Source organism: Brachycentrus maculatus, unplaced genomic scaffold (genome assembly GCF_059751285.1).
Source record: "Brachycentrus maculatus isolate JH-2025_06_01 unplaced genomic scaffold, ASM5975128v1 h1tg000257l, whole genome shotgun sequence".
NCBI classification, from domain to species: Eukaryota; Metazoa; Arthropoda; class Insecta; order Trichoptera; family Brachycentridae; genus Brachycentrus; species Brachycentrus maculatus.
Genome location: NW_028281008.1, coordinates 249693 through 275501, shown reverse-complemented (window position 1 = coordinate 275501; position 25809 = coordinate 249693). Strand labels below are relative to the sequence as shown.

The following is a 25809-nucleotide window of genomic DNA, read 5'->3' as shown; positions in this document are numbered from 1 at the left end:
TCGCTGTATTTCATAGTTTAATTCATAGGCTGTTGTATGTCCCATTAAATAATGATAATTACAACTCTGAACTTAATATCATAAAGACGATAGCCTCCAATAACGGTTATGAATGTGGTTTAATTGATCAATTAATTAGGAAAAAACAAAAGAGACTTGCAACATCTCAATTAAATAAAGCTCTCATTACAGAGACTTCAAAAGTAGTTAAAAAATGGGCTAAATTATCTTTTATAGGGGATAGTAGCAACAGAATCGGAAAACTAGCGAACAAAGATGAATGTTCCATAGCCTTTTATAATAATTCAAATCTGGGGAAGATACTAATTAATAATAAAGATAAAAGGGAAAAAGAAACAAATTCAGGCTCATATTTATTAAGTTGTGGATCTTGCAGTGCTGAATACGTGGGGCAAACAGGACGATCGTTTAAAATAAGAATAAACGAACATGTCCAAAGTTGGAGAAATAAAAAAGAAAACTCCACTTTTGCAAACCACTTGATAGAGTCAAATCATGATTTCGATAAAAATTTTAATGTAAAAATCTTACACAAATGTAGTAAAGGTAAAAAATTAGATAGGCTCGAAATTTTGGAAATAAATAGATTAAAAAATTGTCATAATAAAGACATATTAAATGATCAAGTAACACACATTCATTCTCCCTTACTTTACCCATTAGAAAAGAAACAATAGATGCCTTAATGTCTTGTCGATAAGAAATGACTGCCGGGAAATTTACATTTCAGAGAACTTCGGACTCCCCCCGGACAACCACAGCTTAGTGGAAGGAGCCGTCAACCAGCATTTCCTGATACCTCGTTACATAATTTAAATTCATTTACAAAAAATACAAATCTATTTTAACTTTATATAAAATCGTGCTTTCAATACAAAAAACCTTTATAAAAAAAATATTTAAAATATCATACAATACTTAAATTCACTAAAATTAAATTAATTTCTCATAAAATTATATCAAATCATGGTTATCAACTCCTGCCTTCTTTTATATATAACATACAAATTTGTAAAGCCTCTCACCAGTCTGATGATGTCGGTAACGACGAAACCCGGTCGCTGGTCAAATAAAAAAGTGGAAAAGCTAAAAATATTGGTTTTAATCTAATAATAAATTAAAAATGCAATTCCATCACGAAGTGTCAGTGGATAATATAAATCTATTAAAAAATAGTTTAATCATATTGATATGTGACACCATATTAGCTTGTGTACAAAAAGTTTGAGGTATTTTGGACCAATGAATGATTCATTTGAATGTTAATTTTATATAATTAATTTAATTTTTTAGATTTTTAAAATAGTAATATTTTTTACATAAAAAAAAATATGTATTTTTAATTTCTTTCTTGGTTGTGTTAATATTATTCACAGCATTTATAACGTTTAAGATTATCATTTAATATTTTTAATTAAAAATTATATAATTTAAAAAAAAAAACAAACATTTTCCTCAGGTTGTCAAAATGTAGAATTATTGCATAATATTGAAATGGAAATGAAATTGTTTTTTGACATCTTTATCTTGCAGATTTATAATTTAATACATTTTAAATTTTTGTCATTGTTCTCATAAGACAACATTCCAAAAAATTTATTAAATTGGTTTTATTTATATATTTCCTAAAGGACTACAAATATTTATATAAGTGTATAATTATTGTTAAAGAGAAGTACTATTTGAAGCATTTACATACATAATTGTCTTGTTTTAGATGACTATTTCTGTATAATAAAATTTAAAACATTTCACTTTTATTTACTATTTAACAATTTAATACACAATTTTTATATACCATTGGTCCTATAAATAATGTTATTTGTATTGAAATGAGTGCATTTAATCCACCTAAAAATTCTGCCAAACGGTGAAATCTCTGTACCCCTTTGAATGTACATAGGTAGACTAATGTGACAAAAAATCTGTACTTAATTTTTGTAGAAATATATGTATAATATGAATTTACATTTGTTTCACTCATTTTCTATCTCCATTAAATATAAATGAAAAGAAGAAATTTACAAGAGAACTATTTCAGGGAAGTGTAACATATATTTTATAATTAAAAAAATAAATAAAAATGTGTTACAGCTTTATAATTGAATAAATTTGTAGCACAATTAGCCACTTTCTTACTAGGGTGATGCTTCTTAATGTATGATGCAACAGTTTCCCATGCTTCAGCATTTCTATTATTGTGCTTGAAAATTGTTGCTCGGCTACTTCCTCCTCCTCCGTAAACTAGCTCTTCTCCATAATTTATTGCTGTGAAACACGATGCGAAAATGAAAGTTAAGCAAAGGGTGAGTGAACGAAAACGTATGTTGAGAAAGGAAGGAGTAAAAATGACAAAAAATTTCCAAGAAAATATAAAAATGTTCTGGAAAGAAGTCAAAAACTCCCGAAGTCTAAACGTGAATGCATGTATGAAATCGATTGCAGCGAAAGACGGAAAAATGGTGACAAATTAAAAAGATATAAAGAGAGATGGAAAGAGTATTTCGAGGAGGTATATGAAACGCATGCAATTAATAATAACAGCATGTGTGTCATAAATACACTTCCTGGAATATGTGTGAATGATGAGATAGGTATGGAAGAAATTATGAATGCCACAAGTCCTTAAAAAATGGAAAAGCTGTAGGATTCGACAATTTTGCTGCAGAAAAAATATTCTTGCTGTATTTTGCATACATCAAGAATGGTTGCTAAATAATTTTCCCATGGTTACATAGGCTATTTAACTGGTGTCAAGAGGAGAGTTATACTCCCGTCGATTGGAGAAGGGCAGTTATAATGCCTCTTTTCAAGGGAAAGGATCTAGGGTGGAATGTGGGAATTATAGAACAATCAGTCTATTGAGTGCTGTTGGTAAAATGTATGGACGAATCCCTGAGGATCTACGAAGAAAGGGTACGAATCATAACTAAGGATAAAGTGTGGGATGTTCAGAGTGGATTTATGAATGGGAGAGGATGTACGGATCAAATTTTTGCCTTGCGCGATATAACAGAAAAGTTTTTGTAATAGGATAGCACTACTTGCATTAGGGTAAATGGCTCATTTTCATCCTGGTTTGACATCTCTAAAGGTGTGAAACAGGGATTTGTAATGTCGCCTTAACTGTTTAATCTTTAGATGGATAACTGCATGAATGAGCTGAAAGGTTTAAATGTTGGAGCTAGAATGAACAATTTGACCGTTGTTGCCTTTTGTTTGCTGACGACGCTGTTCTTCTTGCCAATAGCAGAGAAGACCTGCAAACGTTGGTGACAAAAGTGTATAATGTGTGCAAGGAAAGTGATTTCTTGATTAATGTTAGCAAATCCAAGATCATGGTTTTTGAAAGAGATGAATGTAGATCTGAGTGTGAAATATTGGCAAATGGGGAGATTTTGGAACAGGTAGATGATTTCGTATAAATATATACTACCCAAATGGGTAGTATAAAACATACTACCCAAATGGGTAGTATGTTTTCTAGGGATGGAAAGATTGATAAAGACATAGAAAGGACAGTGAATGCTGGGAACAGAATGAATGGTGTCCTGGTTTCAAACCTTATGTATGGAAGCGAAGCATGGAGTTGGCAAAAGAAGGATGAAAGCAGACTGAATGCAGTCAAAATGCGATCCCTCAGACGAATGTGTGGCAAAACGATGTTTGATAGATTTTCGAATGGTGAAATAAGGAAAGAATGCAAGGCTGAGATAAGCATTATCGATAAAATTAAGAAAGGTGTGTTGAGATGGTTTGGACATGTGGAACGTATGACTGAGGAAAGAATGGTTAAACAAATTTATGAGGCGAATGTAGTTGAAAAAAGAAGCAGAGGAAGACCGAGGAAAACTTGGCACAATCAGGTATGTCAAATGAAAAACTTGAAAGCGGCCGGGTCAGGAGTCGTAATAATTGTCGGGTATGTATGAGGAGATGCATCAATGTAGAAGAGGCGAAGAATGTTTGCAGACAGAGTGGTGTGGCGTACCACTGCTGACAATGCGTCGGCAGTTCTCGTCAGAAATTCGGGACGCGGATCTGACTTGGGAGGATGCAAGGGAGCTGGCAGCCGACAGAAAAGCCTGGAGACAGTTTGTGGACTCCATATGCTCCACCTAGGGAGCGGATATGGTTTAATTAAAAAGGTAACATACTTGTAAGATCTATCGGTAGAGCAGCGGCCGCAACAATTAATGGTCCCGATGTGGGCAGTTGTTTTTTCCTCTTTCGAAAATTTGCCGTAGGTAAGTACTTATTTCGTTCTACGTAGGAACTTGAAGATAAATATTTTTTTCTTTGCAATGGTATCCTACGTCATAAAGGCCCATATAAATTTTATATGGTTGACATTGACATTCTTTCGAGAAGGCGTATATGTATTATTATCTATAGTCAATTAATGAAATATTTAATTAAGCCATGATATTTTGATTACGCCTAAAAAGTACACCCGAAGTTGATATATTCGTTGATTTTGTTCCTTTTTTGTGATGTGTTTGTAAACGGTGAATTGACATTTGGGTATTTTAAAATCAGATAAAGAATGTACAATAACAAAAGCTTATCCATACTTTCCTTTTCCGTTGTAGGTAATCAATGCCATACATTTTGATAAGAGGTAATTTGGCGTCATATGGTCATAAAAATCCTTGGCGGGTACTCGTATCTGGATTACAAGGTAAATCCGCCTGTAACAGGTGTCTAACTCAGCATATTTATAGTTATTCACGTTTAAATTCGAACGGAAATATATATTATATAAATACCCGATGTAATGTATACTCTAACGGCTTGTCATATTGCACACGCACTAATGTAATGTCTCTAACTATACTACTTATATTTTGGAGCATTCATTGATTTATGCTGATTCATTTTATTTGCAGCTGGTGATATAGAACAACTGAAAAGGTTTGCTTGTGGCGGATTCTGCGATACATCAACTATTGTTTATCTTCAGCATCCTTGTGTCATCCTCACAGCTTTGGAAGTACGTATGACCGATCAATGTTACTCTCAATATTTCCTACCTACAATAAGCTTTTTCAATCGGGTTTGAATCGATCATTAATGTTACATTAAATAAATTTATTACATCTGTAGGTATTTTATTTTTTATTTCTTGTGTTTATATTTTATGTCTTAGTGACTTCCCTGAAATCCCAGGTGTTTGTATTTGCGACATTGTGACAAATAGTTGAGATTTTGTTCCAGGTGTTGGGGTATAAGGTGGTCGCGTCCAGTTCCACGGCCGTAAAGCAAGATTACAACGAGTACATGTGGACTATGAGGAGAGAGTTCGACGAGCCCGAGCCGACCGTACTCGTAGAGAGAGACAACATCACCAATATCAATAAGGAAGCTCTCACACTCGCCAACTTGCAGCATATGAAGGAAGAAGATATGTAAATATCTAAACTCCGCTCCCTTCTCACTACTGAAACCTCATTGCCCCGCCGGGCATTCTAAATTAGCGTATTCTCGTCGTATATCGTACTGATATGGCAGTAGAACAAAAATTGGAGCGGCTGTCTCTGATTCCTCCCCCGGAAGGGATCTTCGTGTACATCGCGGTGAAGGGCTCCCTGTACTCCTCCGACTGCGCCGTGTTCGGCCTGAACCAGGACGAGGAGACCGCCATCCGAAAGCGCTTCCCCGGGAAGAACTCGGCTCTCATCAACGGGACCCTCGCCAACGCCCAGGTCCTGCAGGTCATCAACTCGCTCGCCGAACTCGGCTACCAAGTTATCGCCAGCACCGGAGAGGCCGAGATCACCTGGACCATGAGGCGCGAAGCCTAAACCTACCCGCACTCCCCTTTCTCATCCGACAACCCTATACAAAGGGTGTGTAAAACTCTAAACATAGTGATTCTACTATTGTTCTCTTTGTAAGCAGTCAATATACACACGGCCTTTTGTGGAATTGAGTATACAAACTGGAGATTCAACAAATCAATCATAATAATTAGCGGAAACATATTATCTAATCCTCGTAAATATGAATGGTAAACCGAGTGACCATAAACACAAGTCTTGCTCGTGCGTGCAGCCGGTGGCGTGTGCGCAGACGCTAGACGACATGGAGTTTGAAAGAGGAATCTGGTCGGCAGGTATTTACTATCTTCTTTTTTATCCTTATTCTGCGCTTAGTGCAATTGAACAAGTTCATTTTTAAAATTAGAAATGAAATAGTATATTTTTGAGGTCAATTAACACATTTACGGATGTGGCGGAGTGCTAAGTAACGCAGTATAGCGCATTGTGTGTATTATCCGATCCAGCTCAGTGCGGCGACATGGAGCGCCTGATGAAGCTGGCGCGGCGGGGGGTGGACGCGGTGGACAGTGCGGGCTACACGGCGCTGCACTACGCGGCCCGCTGCGGGCACGCGCACGTGTGTCGCCAGCTGCTGCTGATGGGCGCAGCTGTGAACGTGTGCACGCGGGCGGGCCGCGCCACCCCGCTGCACCGCGCGGCGGGTGCGGGGCGCGTGGACGTGGTGAAGCTGCTGATGGACGCGGGTGCGGACGTGTCCATGCAGGACGCGGACGGGCAGACGCCCGTGCACCGCGCGGCCGCCACGGGCAACCTGCAGCTGCTGCACCACCTGCTGCGCTACAACCGCACGCCGCTCTCCGTGTGTGACAACCGCGGCCGCCTGCCGCTGCACATTGCGCGCAAATCTCCGTCCGCGGATGACCCGGAACTTATTAAACTCCTCTTAGTCTAACTATTCATCCTTCGGCCCTCGTGGAATTTATACATTTTAATCTCTCTACAAAATAAATATTTTCTAAAAATATACATTTTAGGCACGATATTTATGTATAAACTGCTTATATTATAAAATATTGATGGCAACTTTTTAGATAAAATAAATCAACGTACCATATACAAAGGGTTACTGTGAGTTTTTGATCTATATAGATATATCCGTCAAACTTGTCAAGATAAAATCTGTAGGAATGTACTTTATTTTTCTATATATTTGCGAGTTATTAGAAACTGTTTCTTATGGAAAAGCTGTTGTAATCTACTAATAGATATATAATGTATATATCCTCATTCTACAAAATTTAATTCCTAATTTATTTTCTTCTCATTATTCTATGAAATTGAATAAGTTATTTGATATTGAAATTTTATGAATCGATATTTACTCTTGAGGATTCATAATATGATATATTTTTTAAACTTTAAAAATGAAAACTATGTGTTCAAGAATAGTTGTTAATTATATCTTGTTGTGTGCAATACAATCATACTGCACACTTAAGCTACCTCGGTGGTCTGTACATGTTTTCATTACGCACTTATTGGAAACATTACCTTTTTCCTCTCGGTGTTTACCAGTTCACCATGATACAGTATGATATGGATGGACACATCAATTTACCATTATTAAAAATGTAGCAGCTTTCTGCGAAAAGCATATTCCATTCAGTCCTAAATAAGATGTAGTGAGCACAGAGTTTTGTGAACAGGGTCTTTTCAAAAATTGTTGATAGCGTTTTGAATATATGAATATTTAAGCGTATTTTTACGATTTAAATGGTGTTAATATAAATGCAAAATTATATTTTTATTTACAATTTTCTATATTAAAAATAAGACTACAAAATGTCTCCACATTTGAAATGACAACACAATTGATGCCCCGCCTCCTCCGCCTTTCTGGCATCTTAACTAATTACAAGAATTGGAATAGATAATGTCATTACTTTATTATAATTCTTTTTGAAAGTTGAAAACACACAGGAAATTAAAAACATGAATACTTTATTGAAGAGATGTCAAGTATCATTCAACAAAATAATCCAAACTACTAAATAATTACTCATGAAAAGCGCAAGCTTTATATGTACAATTGTGAAATGGCTGGCGTTATGCATAAATAAACCAGCCCACATATTACTGTTGAGATTAAAGTTTGGAATGCAATATGATGTCATTAAGATTTTTTGGATTGAAGAAGCGTAACTTATACTGATCTGTTTACAATATAAAAGAACATGAAAAATCCTATATTAAAATTTTTTCCCTTTAAATTTGTGGATGGGCTCCATTCGCCATTTGGCATAATGGCAGTTAATGTCAATTATTGCAACACAAAATTTGTAGCATGCGAAAATGTCCTTTTGTAAAAAATAAATATCCATATTACGTTTAGAAAATCAATGTAAAATAATTAAAAGTGCATACATAATCTCCATTCGTTATTTTTTGCCTTATTTTGAAAAAAATAATTTGAAAAGACCCTGTTGTCAGCAGTTTTTTTCTCTTGAAAAAGTATTATTTGACTACATGTTTTTATTCTTAGTACGCTTTGTAGATTAAGATGAAGCAAAATATATTGCATTGGTTTACTATATTTGTGTGTATGTATTTGTTTATTAGTAAACTGCAACTACTATTAGAAATTAAGTTACATACATTTATCCAAATATTAATATATAATAGGTTTATATTATAATAGGTTTTCCAATATTTATTATAATTAAAATACCATGGTTATTAAATATCAGAATTTCACTAATAGAGAATATTTACTTGTATTGCTAACCAATACAATGATAAGTCAGTAAAATTTAATACCTGTCAGTTACAAACGTTGGAATAATAGTATTTACCATTAATTACAAATATTTATACATGATGAATAAAATATTATAGCAGATATGTATAAGTATACCTTACAGGTAAATTCGACACAGACATCTTATTGTTGTGCCAGACATATATTTGTTTTATTTTTATTTGTGGATTTCTTGTACACTGCTTATTTTTGTACAGAGCCATAAATATATATTGAAGACCATTCTGGAAAGTTCTTTAAAGCAATATTTGTTCTCCACTGTATGTATATGCATTTCTTACTTCCCATCTCTGGGTGAAGTTATGAATATCATTACTGTAGATTATTTTTAATGATATTTTGAAGGTTCTATGGGTTAACAGGATTATCATATATTGAGTAGTCAACTATTCTCAGGTTTTTAACGCATGAAGCACTACTTTTTTATTTACACTTATGTGATGACATAAACATTTGTTATAATAATAATTTTGTGATGTTAGAAACCCAAATTGAAAGAACTTTTCGAGGCCACAATATTGCTGTTCTATGTAGTAAACTATTCTCTTGCACTAATAAATGGAAGTGTGAAATAAAAAAGCCTTTTTACTATACATCTAAGCGTATATTTATGTTAGAATCACAATCAAGTTAGTGGCATTTCTTTACACCATTCATCATATTCAAGCGTGTGGTCATCTTCGAACAATCGATATGGAAAATACACTCGCTATTCCATTTTCAGAAGCTGATCATTATGTACAAATAAGTAATACATATTTTACAGACATTATTTTCCTACAAACAATAAACTGGTTTACAAATAATATTAAAAAATAGAAGCACTGGCAGGAAGTGTATAACTGCAATTTAAAAAAGTGTATAAATAAAATATATATATTTTAGTATTAATTGATTAAATTTCCACATTACAGCAGTATCCGAGTTCTTTTTTGTTATCATGTTCGCCCTTACCTTTTATTTACATAAAAATACTAAGTTTGGTGGAAATAAAATTGCTTCTCCAACAAAAATATTTTAAAAAATACTAAAATAAATGATACATATAAACTTGTACAAATTAAAATATATATATTTTTATTGTTAAAAACTAATTCTATAACACATAATTAAATACCCTTTTAGAAAGAGTATTACAAAGTACGAGATTCATTGTCTCCGTTGCAAATTAGGGGTTTCTATTTCTAATTAATATTTTTTATAATTTTTTTAAATATTTTCCTATAATTTTTTTTACCTGTTAGATTTTTGTAAATACATTTTTGGTACTTTTTTTCAATAGCCTAATTAACATATGATAAGGAATACAAATAAAAGTCAATTTAAAATAAGCAGTTTCATAATTCAATTAAAGCCTCAGTTTAAGCTGTTCTAATCGGGATTTGGATTGTGTTGTGGCTTTCTCCCGGCTTGCATAGTAATTACCAATTGGATTTAATTTAAATTCTTTGTGTCAGGAGTGATTGTGGATGTGAGTCATAATCGGCGAGTTGTGAGCAGCTGGCAAGTTTATTTGGCTGTAACTAATCAAAATTTTATATTTAAATAATTTTAGACTCGCAGGGGCTCAAATTACAAAGTGGAAATAACGCAGTTTTTTTTTACTGTGATTAATCGTTAATTTTTCAAAATTGATAAATAAATGGGCAGTATGCGTTTACATTATAATACACATTGCCGTGACACAATCAACTTTAGTTATATAAAATTTGCCAGTATTCTGGCAGTTTTCCTATGTCTAGAAGTTAAAACTAAAGAGATCTAATAAAAATAAATTATTCAAAGGACCATTGTTCAAACATTTGCTTTTGAATTCCACATGAAGTAGTTATTACAAATATTTTCTTAACTGCAAAACAATATACATAAGGACATGGACATGAGGGTGTTTGATAAAATATACTAAAAATAAATTACCAAACATAAAATAAAGTTAATAATGTACATACATAATTTGAAAGAGGATTAATAACTGTCATTATAAACGTTAATTCACATTTATTATTTGAAGGTTAGTTTGAGAAATTACACAATAAGGTAATTCATATCTAGAAAGAGACCAAACTAGACACATGATACATTATTACATTTGTATTATTTTCTGTGTTTTAATCTTCATTTATTATTTCAACTTTTAGTTTTGTTGATTTCTAACAAGACAAACGTATTGCCAAAAAAATACAATTTAGTGTATTTCATATAATATAAAAAAAAAACTATGAAAGTATATTTGTGTGAATGTCAAATGATTATAAAACATATCTTCATCAATTTAATATAAAATGATTATCCGAAAAGAAAAACAATTGTTACCTTGCAAATAAGTTAAAAAGATATTAATGTGTTTGGAACTACCCTCAAAAATGAAAATATTGTAACACAACTAAACAAACGTATGTGGATTTTGATTGATATCTCGAAAGATGTTGATTGTGATGGTAATATCGGTAGTTGGCTGGTTTAACATTCTACAGAAACACAACACAAGTCCAGATTCCCATCTAAATAATCATCCATATTGAGATATCAGTAAAAATCTCGATAACATCTACTAAACGGGGTAAAATCTACCATTTGTAAACAAAAAATTGAAAATGTACGGTTTAAGTTAATGAATAATTATCTTCTTGCAATATAATGACCACATTGCTACTAAGATGGTTAATAGAGGAAGAGCCTCTGGAGTTACATTCAAGTGACAATGAGTGCATATTGTCAGATGGTAGGAACACGTGACAATATTACAGGACAAGAACGGAATCAATCCCAAGAAATGTCACCAATACCAATTGAGTTACTATTATACATATATTACCCTGGAATTGAATTAAACCAACACTTTGTGAATTATCCGAGCATCCCTCGCACAACCTGGTGATTGCGAGTCAAGTAGCTAACAGTGCATTCTAGAGGCTAAGTTTAATTTTATATTACAAACACGAATGGCTAAAGAACACCTTACAAGTGACAAAGCCCAATTGTGAATATGTATACGCAACAACTGTACTGGCCTACAAAGTAAGTTTGGCACGCCAACTACCTCACCCGACTGAGGATGAAGTTGTTATATTGAATGGGAATCGGGCAGATTCTATATGGCCAGCATTTTGATTGGCAAACTTGATCCTGACAAACAAAATAGCAGACATGAATCGAGTAACTAAGCCACTGTGATTCATCGAAATACACATGTTTGACTGAAAAATACAACATAGAATCACCAATTTCAAATAAGGTTTTACAAATTCTAAATCTGATATCATATATAGAATGGAATTTGTCTTCGTTGACCTTTGTTCACACCCAAAGGCGCACTTATACTCTAGCACCGCATGGAAAGACAGGGCGATCACTCGTGCGCTCCAGAACTGAAAGGACCGTGATACATTTGATGGGACACAGATGACATTGGTAAGTGAAGGAGTTCAGATGGACATTACTGCATGGAAAAAGTAAATGGAGATAAAATAGCAGGTAGGAAAAGGATTTGTTCGGGTTGGATATCGGTACTTGTACTAGTTGTGTTCCGTTCTTCTCTCACGACTAGAGAGCGGGAATGATCACCTTGCCTCCATAAAATTAACAATCATGTAAAGCTGCATCGATCTGACATGGTACCATTTGGGTGTAGAGGGGTTAAAAAAACTATATATATATATATATATATATATATATATATATATATATATATATATATATATATATATATATATATATATATATATATATATATATATATATATATATATATATATATATATATATATATATATATATATATATATATAGTTTAAAAATACATAAATACTTAATAATACATATTGAGCATGAACAGTGAACTAGACTCATTCCCTGTTCTGTTTTGTTGTATATTTTAAGGCCACATAGCCATATTTTATTGGTAATCAAACATGATCCAAGATTAAGCAATCATTTATTGTTTTATTTCTCCTTTTTTATTGAAGAGATTTTTGAAAAGCATGCATCAACATCAGTAATAAGAAGTGAAAGCGAACAAAGCAATGTCAAACAACTCACATAAATATTTTTTTAAAGAGAACTTCAATTAATTAAATCTAATTTTGAAAACAATATTGATTGGATTTGAAATAAATTTAATGACTTTATGGATTGAAAATAATCATAGAACGATTGATTGATATATCACAGATATATAAAAGAGATATTTTTTTTACAAAGGGAATATGGAAGTCTGGGCATATATAGGCCTGAAGAGTTGGCTTGGCTGGTGTAAGTATTCACTTTGTACACTTGTGGAATTCTGCCACTTATTATTTTTACCATTAACTCTTAGAACTGGAGTGTTGCCATAGAGGCAGCATGCTTTGAAGCACTACTCGAGTGCCGCCGCTATGGTCAAGGCCAAGAAAATAAAATCTTCATACTCGATATTTTTAATATATTGGTATTGTACTTTTCAATATAATTAAACTAGAATCATATAAGTACAAACAAATACATAGTAATAAGTCTCGGAATTTGATTCAGTCGGCGGTACCCACATACCTAAAAAAAAATAGTAATTTTTATTTGATTTCAGTAATTGCAGGGCCTGAATGTAATTTAGGTTTTGCAAATGCCCAAACTTCAATATATGCCTTTTGTATAAAAATATATTAAATCTCTATCGAGACATTTGTATATATCTTGATATATGGTCCTCGGCAGCTAAATCCGGGGTTAAATGTTATTTTCTTCTGCGTTATGTTGACCTTTTGCTGTGAATTTTTAGTTTTGAAATTGGGTACGTCTTTATTTTCATTTAGGTTATGGTGGCTTGAAGATTACAATATTTGCGTTCAAAACTTCTAATTATGCAGGTACTTTAAATACTATTTTAACAGTGACACCATAAATTGCGCATAATTTAATTAAAAATGGATCAAACACTGTAATGTATAAAAAGGGATAGAAGTCACACCAAACTATCGCTAAAGCTGTTTATAACAGGTATTCATAAATAGTCAAAGTATACAGTAAAAGCTTGTTGATTGTAAATTGAAGGGGCAAAAATTAGAGAAATATTTAGGATTCTCATTCTAGCATTTATCCGCACCGTATAGAGCATTAAACATTTGGTTGGATTCATGCGGTATTATTTTGATTTTTTATTACTTTAGGGCAAAGTGATTAGGGTGATATTAAATAAATATTGAGTGAAGAGTCGCTGATATATTTGTCCAAATCATCTAACTGCTAAACTATAGGTATTATTAATATTATATAAAATCTTCATACTCGATATTTTAATATATATATATATATATATATATATATATATATATATATATATATATATATATATATATATATATATATATATATATGCGCCCTTGAGGTATTTTTTTTACAAAAATGGCGCTATATAAGTTATCCAAATTTATTATTATTATTATATATATATATATATATATATATATATATATATATATATATATATATATATATATATATATATATATATATATATATATATATACATATTTAGGTAGATATTTACTTTTTTTGGGTCAGTTTTATTTTGAATTTCATAATGATAAAATGATTGAGGACATTTAAAATTGGTAATATTTTTTAAATTGTGGCAAAATTGGAATTAACAAGGTTTTTCAGTATAAGTTTAATATATGGTAATAAAATTGTTCAGTGAAATATCTTTTGGAATTGAAGAGTGTCATCTACATTAGTACCTGACAGTAAAGTATCTTGATTTAGTAAATGTACATATACGGAAACAGAATGGTAATTTCTCTCCATTCTATCCCAAAAAACGTTTGCTAAAAAAAACAATTGTGGACTATGATAAAATTAATAAAAAGTTCACATTTATCATTTAGATATTGATCCTTTTCTGCTCGCACTACATTTGACTGCAAGTACTGAATTTCGAATGAGTAAAAAGGTGGCAAGGTGAAAAACTAACAACACAGAGAGCGTGGAAATACTTTTCCTTGTGGGTACATTTCTGCGTACAGCGAGGGCACCGTGTGACGTTTAAGGAATTAAAAAAAAAGTTCTTATTAATAATAATAGGTACAAAAATTGGCGTCAGTTTCCACCGAGGTTGTTTCCATTTAAAAACAATTTGTTTTAGCTTGCGTAAAATTGCCTTAGAGAGAATGGGCGGTCGGCAGACGTTGTGCGTTTATAGTACGGGTGGCGGGTGGCAGGAAGAAGCGTTCAGTCCTCGTCCTCGAGCATCAGGAAGCCTTTGAGCGCGGTGGGCAGCGGCAGGCGGCTCACGGCCTTGAAGAGGGGCGCGGGGTGCAGGCGGCGGCGTAGGGCCAGGCGCACGAGGTGCGCCAGCGGGCGCGGCGTGCCGAGCAGGCCCCAGGCGCCGGGCGCGCCCCACGCGCCGGGCCCGCCCGCGCCCGCCGGGGGCCGCGCGCCCGCCAGCAGCAGCAGGCGCGCCACACCCAGACAGCCGCGCCGCAGCGCCAGACTCAGGTTGTCCACTACGCAGTGGTGCAGCGAGCACCGGTTCACGTCGGCACCGTGCTTTATCAGCAGCTCCGCTACTTTATCTCTGCAACGTTTCCACGCTTATTATCTATATTCATTTAGCGCTAATTGTTACGTTTCCACGCAGCGGTTCATAGGGCGAAATATTTTTATTCTATCGCGCTTGAAAGTTAAAGCTCCGAGGGCGATGTATCATACGAGGGAATATGGAACCCACCCTATGGTCAGAAAAAGAAAACTATCGGGCAAAATGATAAATGGCAGAATAATAGAGTATATAGTGATCAAAATTGAAGCCAGCTAATATCACATTATAAAGTACATGTAAAGCCTGCAAATGCCCAGATTTCCATATCCCCTATGTATTAAAAGATGCCTTCTTTCTGTATAGATATCTAATATAAACTAATGTTAACTTAGAACCATCTTACGAATGGTGCAATTTAGGAAAATAATCATTCCTCTACCTCAACTCATTACCTGATCTCCTAGTCCTGATATCTTTTCATCATATTTTGAATATTGAATATCTTTTCATCAATTACCGTATCATAAATATTCTTCTTCTGACCCTTATCTACACCCAATGGTGCATAGAGTACTGCATCAGATCCAAGCATTGTTAACTTGATTGACGTGTTAACCATACATACTATAGCTGTTTTTTAAGCAAAGTCTAGGTGGGAATATTGAATATTTATTTTATCGAATATTATTGATCCATAACATTCCATTTAATTTTTTTTTCACAAATCTGCGTTCCGCAAAATATGCGTTTTATTAAAAAAAGAACTGGAAGCTGATTTTGAGACACCACATGTAACCCCAAATAAACAAATGAAATTAATCGAGTTCGGTACAGAGTTACCAACCAAAATGATCATTTCATTTGTTATGAGCTGGAAAAGTTGAGTATTTATCGGTTACCTCTGCAGCAGTATGGCTCTGAAGAGCGGGGTGTCTCCGCTGACGAGGGAGGTGGTGTTGAGGTCCACGTCGTACTCCTGCAAGCAGCAGAACAACTCCTCGAACTTGGAGTAGTCTGCCACACACTCTACCGCCTCGTGCAGCGCCGTGGAGCCCGTCAGGCTGTTGGGGTAGTCCACTGACGCTCCTGCACCAAACCCATCATCAAACTCATCAAACTCGTCTTCGGGGCCTTATCACCGAATAGCTGATTTTCAACATTTTAATGATATCTCTAAGTAGATAAAGAGATCTATTAACACACTATGGACGGGAAATTTCTAACCGTTCGCTCGATTGATGCTTAAGGACAGGAAGGGTATTTTAACTTTCTGCGCCGGCTTCATTTCAAAGTCAGAAAAGAAGGAATTACATTTATAATGTTTTTATATGTATAATATAATGCACCAATCTCTTTGTTAAAGTCTTAACTATATGAACATAATTATCAAATCCCGTCGCCACAGATCCGCGGCATAAAAAGCACCCGTCCTGGTGTGTTAAGATGAAAATATAGTCCAAAAATTTTTATTCGTAATTTGTAATTCGGTCCCTTGAATTTTAAATTCATAGACCTTTAGTGGATAATTTAATACTTGTATCTATAGTTTCCCATTACAAAAGCACCACACGCTACTGGTATACATACCATTGGATAGTAATAACTCGGCGAACTTGGCCTGCCCAGAGCGTGCTGCGACGAGCAACGGAGTGTCTCCGTTATCATCCCGGAGGTCCACCCAGGCACCGGCTTTCACCAGGATCTTGGCGACCTCCACCTGAATGGAAAATGATCCCAACATTCATTATGTAATAACTCGAAGGAACAAACACATCTGCGCCTTGTGTAAAGTGCATCCTAATAAGGGTACGTTGCGGCCTTGTCTATTGACAGTATATGAATGGTGTCTGTCCAGTAAAAGAAGACCGACAGAAGAATCATTATCATTATTGACGTCTTTATAAACGCTTTTGAGGTAGTATTTTACAAAAATGGCGCTATATATATATATATATATATATATATATATATACATATATATATATATATATATATATATATATATATATATATATATATATATATATATATATATATATATATATATCGCCCACTCCTTTCAAGAACGTCATAAATCAAAAAACTTGATTTTTCAGGAGAACGTTTTTAAAGTTCAATAATATCATACAATGTATTAAAAATAAATAACAACCCCCTTATTGAACTTTTTATTGTATAACAGATCTTTTTAGGTAAAACCTGAAGTTTTTTTCTCTATTTGAAAAATATCTAGTATATTTAAAAATATAATTAAACAATGCCTTTTCTTAAAAATGCAAAAACAACACTTTCTGCCCTGAAGCGGGTAAATATTAAGTTAAAAATATGTCTCTTTTGCTGGGATATAGTATATTTTCTGAGCATTCCGAAAACATGCACAACTGAAAATTGACGAATTTTGATTTATGACGTTCTTGAAAGGAGTGAGCGATATATATATATATATATATATATTTATATATATATATATATATATATATATATATATATATATATATATATTTATATATATATATATATATATTTATATATATATATATATATATATATATATATATATTTATATATATATATTTATATATATATATTTATATATATATATATATATATATATATATATATATATATATATATATATATATATATATATATATATATATATATATATATATATATATATATATATATATATATATATATATATATATATATATATATATATATATATATATATATATATATATATATATATATATATATATATATATATATATATATATATATATATATATTATATATATATATATATATATATATATATATATATATATATATATATATATATATATATATATATATATATATATATATATATATATATATATATATATATATATATATATATATATATATATATATATATATATATATATATATATATATATATATATATATATATATATATATATATATATATATATATATATATATATATCCAAAATTATTATTATTAACTAAGGGCAATGGCAATGTTTAAAGGCCCATGGCACACTTTGAAGTATTATAAAATGGAGCCGAGAGAGATGGGCAGAGTGGAGGCAGTGATCTTAAATTCACACTGTTAATAATCTGTGTAAAACATCCTGTGATAAATGGCTGTAAGAGCGGAGCGGAGTCGGGTTGTGGATGCCCATCCAGCCCTCACCTGACGATGCAGAATGGCGTAGTGCAGCAGGTGGTGGTGGGGAGGAGCTCGCGCCCCAAACTCCAGCAGCACCTTCACTATCTCCACTCGGCCCTGTCGGACAGCCTCACACAACGGGGTTGAACCTAAACACAGACATTCCAATAAATCGGCGATACTTCTTGCTGGAATTACTTAAGTAATTTATTTCATAAATAAAATTGACTTTCATTTAAAAAAATAATTGCTTCACAAAATTCAATCATTGTAAATAAACAGAGAACATTTTTTAGTGTTATTTTTTTTTTTATTCATAATGTTTTCTTGGTTAAAATTAAAGAATAACGACGATCTTTTGATAATGATAATTTCCACCGATTCATACTCTAAGAAAGAAATTATAGGTTTATGATAGCTGAAGTATGGTACAAATAATTTAGACTGAAAATTTTCTAAATAAGTCGAAACAATTCTCTAACTCTTTTCATTCAATTGCCAGTTGAATTCGGAGAAGGGGAAGCTTTTAATTTTTTTCGTCTGATCCAGGCCAATCTGTCCCACGTACCGCGTCTGTACCGCGGAAGATTCACATAAAAAACGTTCACAGTAAAATTTAAAATTCTGTATTCATCGGCTATCTATCTATTTTGTACAGAATTGCATAAAAGAAACAAATGTATCTGAGTCAGTCTCCGCCAGATATGCCCTGATGAATCCACACACCGTTAATATCCTCTACGTTGATATTAGCACCGACTTGCACCAGCAACTTGACAGCGTCCACCTGCGCGTACTCCGAGGCGGTCTGCAGGGCCGTTCTGTCCGCACTGTCACGTACCTCCAGCGGAGCTCCCGCCGATATCAAAACTTCTATCTGCAAACGGAAACAGTTCAAGTCCAGTTATGTACCCATTTTCATCACCCATATAAAACATACTTGCAATATTTTTGATAATATTTAAAAATTAACTTCACGTTATATATGGTGGGTGTACTGGCAAAAAACGTTAACTCAAAAATATGCAATTTGGACTTAATGATGCAGTATTATAAAGTTTTCACCGTTCTTATAACTGGCAAAATATACTAAGTAGTTTGAAATGTCACATTCATGTGATTTTAAAAGTAAGTTAAATAGAGGGTATTTTTTTCAGGCAAAAAGCTTTAAATAACAGGGATTATTCAAACAGGCATTGTAGAGTTAACGTTTTTTGCCTTGGATATATTCTTTACACCTATCCTCACCCAGATGGGGCATACGGCACTGTATCGGATCGATTTGCTGCAAATCTGATCCTCGTAAGAGCTCAAGGCCCTGCACTCCAGATGCTCGTATTTAAGAGTGAAGACATTACTACTATAGTTTGATGAGGGAAGGACATTGCTACTATATGGAAGAGTAGGCGGGTAAAGAAGCATAGCGGTAATGGCTCGGGCACTCGGGCAATGTGTGTATAGGGATGAGTCACCAGTGTCAGGTGTCCTCCCGCGGCGGCGATGTGCAGCGGGGTGGAGGGGTGCAGGGGACAGGCGCGCCGGCCCGGGTCGGCCCCGCCGCCCAGCAGCACGCGCGCGGCGCCCACGTGGCCCTTGGAGGCCGCCAGGTGCAGCGGGGTCAGCCCCATGCTGTCCACACTGTCCACTCTGCAGCCTGCAAGCGTACACCGGAGTACATGCAAAAACATATTTCGCTTTTAAAAAAAAATTCTTTACAAAAAGACACTCATATTAATTTATAATTAACACATTCATTTTGAAACAGACCGCATTATCAAGTATTATCGATACGTGGTATTGCCATCACTGTTATAATTACCGAGTAGTTTTTAATATTTACCAATGTAGGGAATCTACATACTTAAGTAGATACAAAACAGCGGGTCAGGTAACATTTGTAGTCAAAAGGTTCCCATTTTTCAATCATTTTTGAGTTTCATTATCATTCTATCGGACATATGTCTAGGATCGCATCCGGTTGGGTATGAGTGGCACATTCTCACTCTTTTACTAGTTATTTTTAATTTAAGTTTTACTAAATAAATACCACTTTTTCTTAAAATCTATTGTGACACATGTTTTAATACATTGCGCATCATTTTCAAACACCGTATATGAAGCTAAATCTAAATTTTAGAGTTAGGTCCTTGGGACGTTAAAGGTTGTGGAGGGGGTAGGAGCTGTTTCTTATTTTTATTTTATATATATTTTATTTTATATTTCTTACCAGTGGGAACTTACACAATAGAGGGGAGGCTTTAGTCATTGTCATATTGTTAATTATGGGTTCATTTAAGAAATAGTGGTATTTACTAAGTAAAACTTAATTTTAAAATGGATAGATTTTACCACAAAGTGACTGCGGAATCAATTAATGAAATCTTTTACTAGTCATTAGAGTATATCAGTGTAGCAAGGATAAAGATAATTCTAACATTAGAATAACACTAGTTAGTGTTTGGGTGGGCAGAGAGGGCAGCGGGTGGGGGGTTACCTGCTTGCACCAGCAGCTTCAGGGCGCCCACGTGTCCCTGTTCCGCCGCATAGTGGGCGGCCGTCCTCTGGCAGGCGTCCGGAGAGTCTCGCAAACTGGGACCAGATCTCATTATATTACTATCAGTGTTAGTCAGTAGTCCTTCTGTTTGCTCTAGCATTTGTGCGTACCACCTACGACACACAATAACATTTCCACATTTTTATGTAAATATTACACTCTGCACACAAAATGAGGCAATTATTTTTGGCTTTGTAACTAGCTGAATAATAACAAATAACACGCGCTTCGGAAACCACTAGTCCAAAAATATTTGCCGTTATTTTGCTGCATATTGTCATTAAACGTTGTACCTTTTAAAAATATTATCCGTGGATTTTTTTATACTCGCGCAAATCTGGAGTTATATCGAAAAATAATAATGTTTTTTTTAACAGAATCTCACTGAAATGCACTCCATAAATATTAATTTGACCAATATTATTTTGTTTGATATTCACTTGAAATTTTGTCATAAACATGTGTATAAGAAAAAGTAATTTTTTTATGAGAGGAAATATTAAAATACATATTTTATTTTGTCATGTTACTATACGATGGAAGTCATGTGGATTTTGAACAGACATCAACTGTCAAATGACTGAATAATATAAAAGTATTGTTACATACAATATATTATTTATCAGTTAGCAAAATTTAATCTCATAATTGCTTTAAGCCTAAATATTGAATGGTGGTTGTCAGAAAGGTATGGAATTCAAGGGCTCTTTATAGCGTGCGTGAAATGTAGATCCTAATTTGTTTAGTAAACCAAATATTAGTATCCAAATTGCGCGAATGAAGATTTTACTTTATCTAAAGTAAATGATAGTTATGAAACCAATTGTGTAAATGGATAATATTTGTTCAAATGCCTCTGCGATAGATCGGTTTGGAGTGAAAATTATGTTTTAACAAATCCTAAGAAATAATTGCAGCTTCTAATGTTTGACATAAGAATGCTGGGAGTATTTTAATTTAATTTTAATGATCTTAATGCAAAACAATATGATGGAGAATGAAGTATGCGGATAGTCGAGGAAAGATGTATAGCGAAGCAAACAGCTATGCGTGAGATGCCAATAGGTATACCAAATAATATATAATACAATTCATACAACAGAATCCAAGAATATCTACATTTCATTTATTATTTTGTAAAAATATGAACTGAGACGTCGTGCATTTTTGCGTTTTTTAAATAGATTTATTTTCCATTTACAGCTTCAAGCAATTCATATGAAGTAGCAATTTTATTTATGCATATTTAGAGAATAATTAAAATTTAAACAACAATGATGTTTTTTTCCACTCAAAATTGTAATTTCTAAAATTCAACCTCCATATCCTTATATAAGCAATGGAAAAATATAGATTTGCACACTCAATCTGCATATTTTATCTTACAATAATAATAACCGAATATGTAGTGTATATTTTTTTTTTCACAAATAAGCTGTTTTATTTATTGAACGTATATGCGCAACAGATGTATATTTAGTATGTGTCACGCGTGATGAAAAACATATCGGCTATGTAGGCACATATTTAGATGGTATATACAAAAAAATGCTAGAATAATTAATGGTAAACGAGAAACTATCACTTGTCCACTCATAGAGCTTGATTTATTTTTTACTTAAGAATAATTGAATCATGATATAACATAATAAATAATAATCCACAAGTATAGTATTGAAAATGTAAGCATAAATACAGATTAATACAATTTAAGTATACATTGTTTATTAATTACTTATTTTTTAAAGAGAAATATTTGTGTTCTTATTTTATTAGCATACAGATATTTCAATTTCAAACTATTTTGTAGGCCTTTAAGCGGCCCATTATTAAAAATAGGAATCAAGTTGTCCCAGGAAGTCTGCAACACTAGCCACGGAACCACAACTCGATATTTTGTAATATCAACAAACTATATTTGTGGATAAGTGACATATCGTAAGTTCTGTAAATACCCAGACCTTTATGTTTCCATCTCAATAAAAAAAACTTCTTCATCTATGTTGAGACATAACACTATTAGTTATCAGACTGAATCGAAGTTTTGAAACGTTGGCAAGAAGTACAAACAATATCTCAGAAGAAACAAACAGTTATGATTCTTTAATTTAATTTAATATATTATTTTGAATATTAGTTCTGATGAAAAGCTATAAACCTATTTCATGATTAAGAATTTGAAGGAAAGCTTGTCGCTATAGGAGTATTGGGTCGGGATAATTACTTGTATAGGGTGGTCCATGTGTCATCTTCGGTAGAGGGTGGCGGCTGCTGCCCGGCCCCCCCCTCCCCGTCCCCCTCCCCCGCCACCTCCTCGTCCCACTCGAGCCCCTCGCCGACCCACTCGGGCGACACCAGCGGAGAGGCGTCCTCGTGGATGATGACGTAGTAGCCCTGGTTCTGCTGCGAGTAGTCCACGCCGAACGGGTACACGTATCCCTGCCCCTGAACGCAAGGATACTCCTGGGAAAATATCACTTTGTGACAAGTTTCAGGCGGAAACACTCCGTGGGCAACTAGAACTCGGAACACCACAATAGTATACAAATACAGTGGAAGTCGGTTATAATGCAGGTTTGCAATAATGTTTATCTGACCCACGTTATATGATCACCGAGGTAAAAACAAATTATCCAAAATTATTATTTTTCCCTATGAAGATAAAAACCTTTTAAATTTTTTTATTTATTATTTTTATACATTTTTATATCATAAAATAAAAATTATAGCACAACAATTAAAAAAAATTGTAATCTAAAGAGAAAAAAATACTTCATGTATAATATATTTTGATAACAGTCGCTATAAAACAATATGAACATAATTTAGTTTGCTATTTTTGACCATGTAAAAACTAAAGATAACATAATTTAAATAATCATTTTAAAGATACAAAAGATACAAAGAAAATATCATTTTTAATACATACTTTAATGATTTTGCTAGTAATGATGGGGGTATTTTTATGCATATTTATTTAGTTTTAAAAATGTTACAATTCACCAAAATAAAATATTTATAAAACTTTGTAAATTTGTATACTTTGTAAATAGAGGTCGAGGGTGATGTAGATGGTCAATGGTGGCCTACAGATAAATAAATTTTAGAGAAAGAAAATCAGCAAATAATAGTACTAAAGGAGCCCCTCGGAAAGAGGACGAGTCCAACCTGCATGGCCTCCGGGATGAGGTAGTCGCAGGGCTGCGGGGGCACGCTGTACACCAAGGCCGGATGCTGGCACACGGGGGACGACGGGATCCGAGACGCCTTGCCCCACTTCGAAGGTTCCGGAGGCGGCCCCGAGTTCCCATCATCCAGGAGCAGTTTCATTATTTCTACATCCCCAAATTGAGCAGCCGCGCCTAGAGACGTCTTTCCGCTAGTAGTCGTCGCATTGGGACGAGCTCCTGCCGAAACAAAAACAAGCTTATCGGCAAAACGCATAAAAACACTCACAAAAACAAGATAAGCTCCGATATGAAAATAAACTGGAAAATATTTTTGACGTCTTTGTTGATAGGCGCCCGAATGAAAATAAACACTTATGTCAAAAGCTTCGTATTTTCAACTCGCTTACCTATGGATAAAAGTTTATTGATGGAAATTATATCGCGTCGGCAGACTGCCTGATATAATTTCTCGTTTAGCGACACATCCATCCGAAAAACTTTTTTTTAATCACATAAAAACAAACAATGGATTCATTGTGCAAAACACCACTAGAATGATAATATCACCATAAATAAATAAAATCCGAGGTTCTATTTATGTAAACTAAATATGACATACTCTTAAAATACGCATCAACTCTTTTTTAATACTGACTGATGAAAAATAGACTTTGTTTTGAAATAAAAAAAAAAGTCAATACACGGATACACGGCCCCGACACTTTGACCAAACTTTGACAGATATATATTTTTCATTGATTTTGTAGGTATTTTAGGGCAACTAGCCAGCATGAACATTTAATTTGCCTACCCACATAAATCTAATATTTTTTCTTTATGGCAGCACTGTTGTCTAATGGCGCAAATGTGAAAATGTTTAAAAATGTTATATTCCACATTCTATGAAAGAATTTTCATGAATGGAAATATTGGATCAATACCACAATTTTGTTAATTAAGCATAGCAAAAATTGATACCAGGATTGGTCTACTTTAGAACTGATTCGAAAACTTGTGACCGAGTTGAATGTTTTCACTATTTCAGAAAACAAACCTTGGGCGAGCATGACCGTGTTGCATATTGTAGGTAGATTTTTTTTTAATATGAAATGAAAATATCAGCCTTGAACAAATGCAAAGAAAACACCTCATGATCAGTTGGACGCATCTTATATTTTATAAATTCGAAATTATATGAATTCAATTGGGTTTTCAATTTTCCGTGACTAATTGAATCAAATCAGTAACTCATATTTATGGTAAAATTCAATATTTACTTTTATTTATATGAAATACTGACATACAATTTGTTTTAACTATTTCGAGTTCAGACTATGAAATTTTTGAAGAAGAGAATATTGATTTATTTTTTATTAATCTATTTACTTATTTAATTCTCATAAACAAAGAGAAAATATCCAAACTATAGGTATAAATGTAACACTAACATGTAAGTACATATATTTTTTTCTAATTCTATCCGCACCCAATGGCGCATAGGGCAATGCTTGTTTTACAGTGTTAACTAGATCATTAAATACATGAATGAAAGGTGATCAGCCTTGCCCTTCTTTGATTTCACTGGGAAACCGGGACCTCCAGCCTGGCAACCAAACGTGCTGGCCACTACACTATGAAGGCGGACATATAATAAAAATGCCTCTCAATTACTCAGTAGAAAGAGTAAAGATGAAAATGATATATACATATGTACCTATTAGTAAAAAAGTAAGCAAAAATAATATTGAATAATTGATTTATTTTCGAGAAA

At 33.5% G+C, this 25809-nt stretch overlaps 4 protein-coding genes and 1 long non-coding RNA gene across 6 annotated transcripts; 3 read left to right on the top strand and 2 right to left on the bottom strand.

Moving 5' to 3' along the window:
* Window positions 1–1329: 1329 nt before the first annotated feature.
* Window positions 1330–4308, bottom strand: LOC148306015 (uncharacterized). Its single transcript, XR_015838059.1, has 2 exons — window positions 4179–4308; window positions 1330–2289 (listed from the first exon to the last, which is right to left on the bottom strand). It is a non-coding gene; the product is annotated as an uncharacterized LOC148306015 (long non-coding RNA).
* A 61-nt stretch (window positions 4309–4369) lies between these two features.
* LOC148306014 (uncharacterized) lies at window positions 4370–5433 on the top strand. The gene is made up of 4 exons (XM_088265676.1): window positions 4370–4529; window positions 4614–4702; window positions 4911–5014; window positions 5239–5433. The coding sequence occupies exons 2-4, from the start codon at window positions 4621–4623 to the stop codon at window positions 5431–5433; spliced, it is 381 nt and encodes a 126-aa protein (XP_088121802.1). The 5' UTR covers window positions 4370–4529; window positions 4614–4620.
* A 92-nt stretch (window positions 5434–5525) lies between these two features.
* On the top strand, window positions 5526–5825 carry LOC148306013 (uncharacterized). The gene has a single exon (XM_088265677.1). The coding sequence runs from the start codon at window positions 5526–5528 to the stop codon at window positions 5823–5825; it is 300 nt and encodes a 99-aa protein (XP_088121803.1).
* A 175-nt stretch (window positions 5826–6000) lies between these two features.
* LOC148306012 (ankyrin repeat domain-containing protein 55) lies at window positions 6001–12354 on the top strand. Its single transcript, XM_088265675.1, has 2 exons — window positions 6001–6136; window positions 6308–12354. Exons 1-2 carry the CDS (start codon window positions 6025–6027, stop codon window positions 6754–6756), a joined length of 561 nt encoding a protein of 186 aa, XP_088121801.1. The 5' UTR covers window positions 6001–6024; the 3' UTR covers window positions 6757–12354.
* Window positions 12355–14157: 1803 nt separating this feature from the next.
* On the bottom strand, window positions 14158–24801 carry LOC148306011 (uncharacterized). 2 transcript variants are annotated; one of them, XM_088265672.1, is made up of 10 exons: window positions 24446–24801; window positions 24037–24275; window positions 23093–23331; window positions 20809–20981; window positions 19787–19968; window positions 19041–19191; window positions 18339–18463; window positions 16721–16850; window positions 16033–16219; window positions 14158–15169 (listed from the first exon to the last, which is right to left on the bottom strand). In XM_088265672.1, the coding sequence occupies exons 1-10, from the start codon at window positions 24525–24527 to the stop codon at window positions 14824–14826; spliced, it is 1854 nt and encodes a 617-aa protein (XP_088121798.1). In that variant the 5' UTR covers window positions 24528–24801; the 3' UTR covers window positions 14158–14823. The 2 variants fall into 2 exon arrangements, with proteins under 2 accessions (XP_088121798.1, XP_088121799.1); XM_088265673.1 differs by having other exon boundaries at window positions 20809–20903; window positions 24446–24795.
* Between the last annotated feature and the right edge of the window lie 1008 nt (window positions 24802–25809).

Coding starts and splice junctions, on each gene's coding strand:
- LOC148306014 (XM_088265676.1), top strand. CDS start 4,621: ATGCCATACATTTTGATAAGAGGTAATTTGGCGTCATATGGTCATAAA. Junction 4,703..4,910: donor ACTCGTATCTGGATTACAAG/GTAAATCCGCCT, acceptor TTTTATTTGCAG/CTGGTGATATAGAACAACTG. Junction 5,015..5,238: donor TCATCCTCACAGCTTTGGAA/GTACGTATGACC, acceptor ATTTTGTTCCAG/GTGTTGGGGTATAAGGTGGT.
- LOC148306013 (XM_088265677.1), top strand. CDS start 5,526: ATGGCAGTAGAACAAAAATTGGAGCGGCTGTCTCTGATTCCTCCCCCG.
- LOC148306012 (XM_088265675.1), top strand. CDS start 6,025: ATGAATGGTAAACCGAGTGACCATAAACACAAGTCTTGCTCGTGCGTG. Junction 6,137..6,307: donor AAGAGGAATCTGGTCGGCAG/GTATTTACTATC, acceptor TATCCGATCCAG/CTCAGTGCGGCGACATGGAG.
- LOC148306011 (XM_088265672.1), bottom strand. CDS start 24,527: ATGGATGTGTCGCTAAACGAGAAATTATATCAGGCAGTCTGCCGACGC. Junction 20,982..23,092: donor ACATGGACCACCCTATACAA/GTAATTATCCCG, acceptor TGTGTGTCGTAG/GTGGTACGCACAAATGCTAG. Junction 15,170..16,032: donor AGAGCCATACTGCTGCAGAG/GTAACCGATAAA, acceptor GAAACGTTGCAG/AGATAAAGTAGCGGAGCTGC.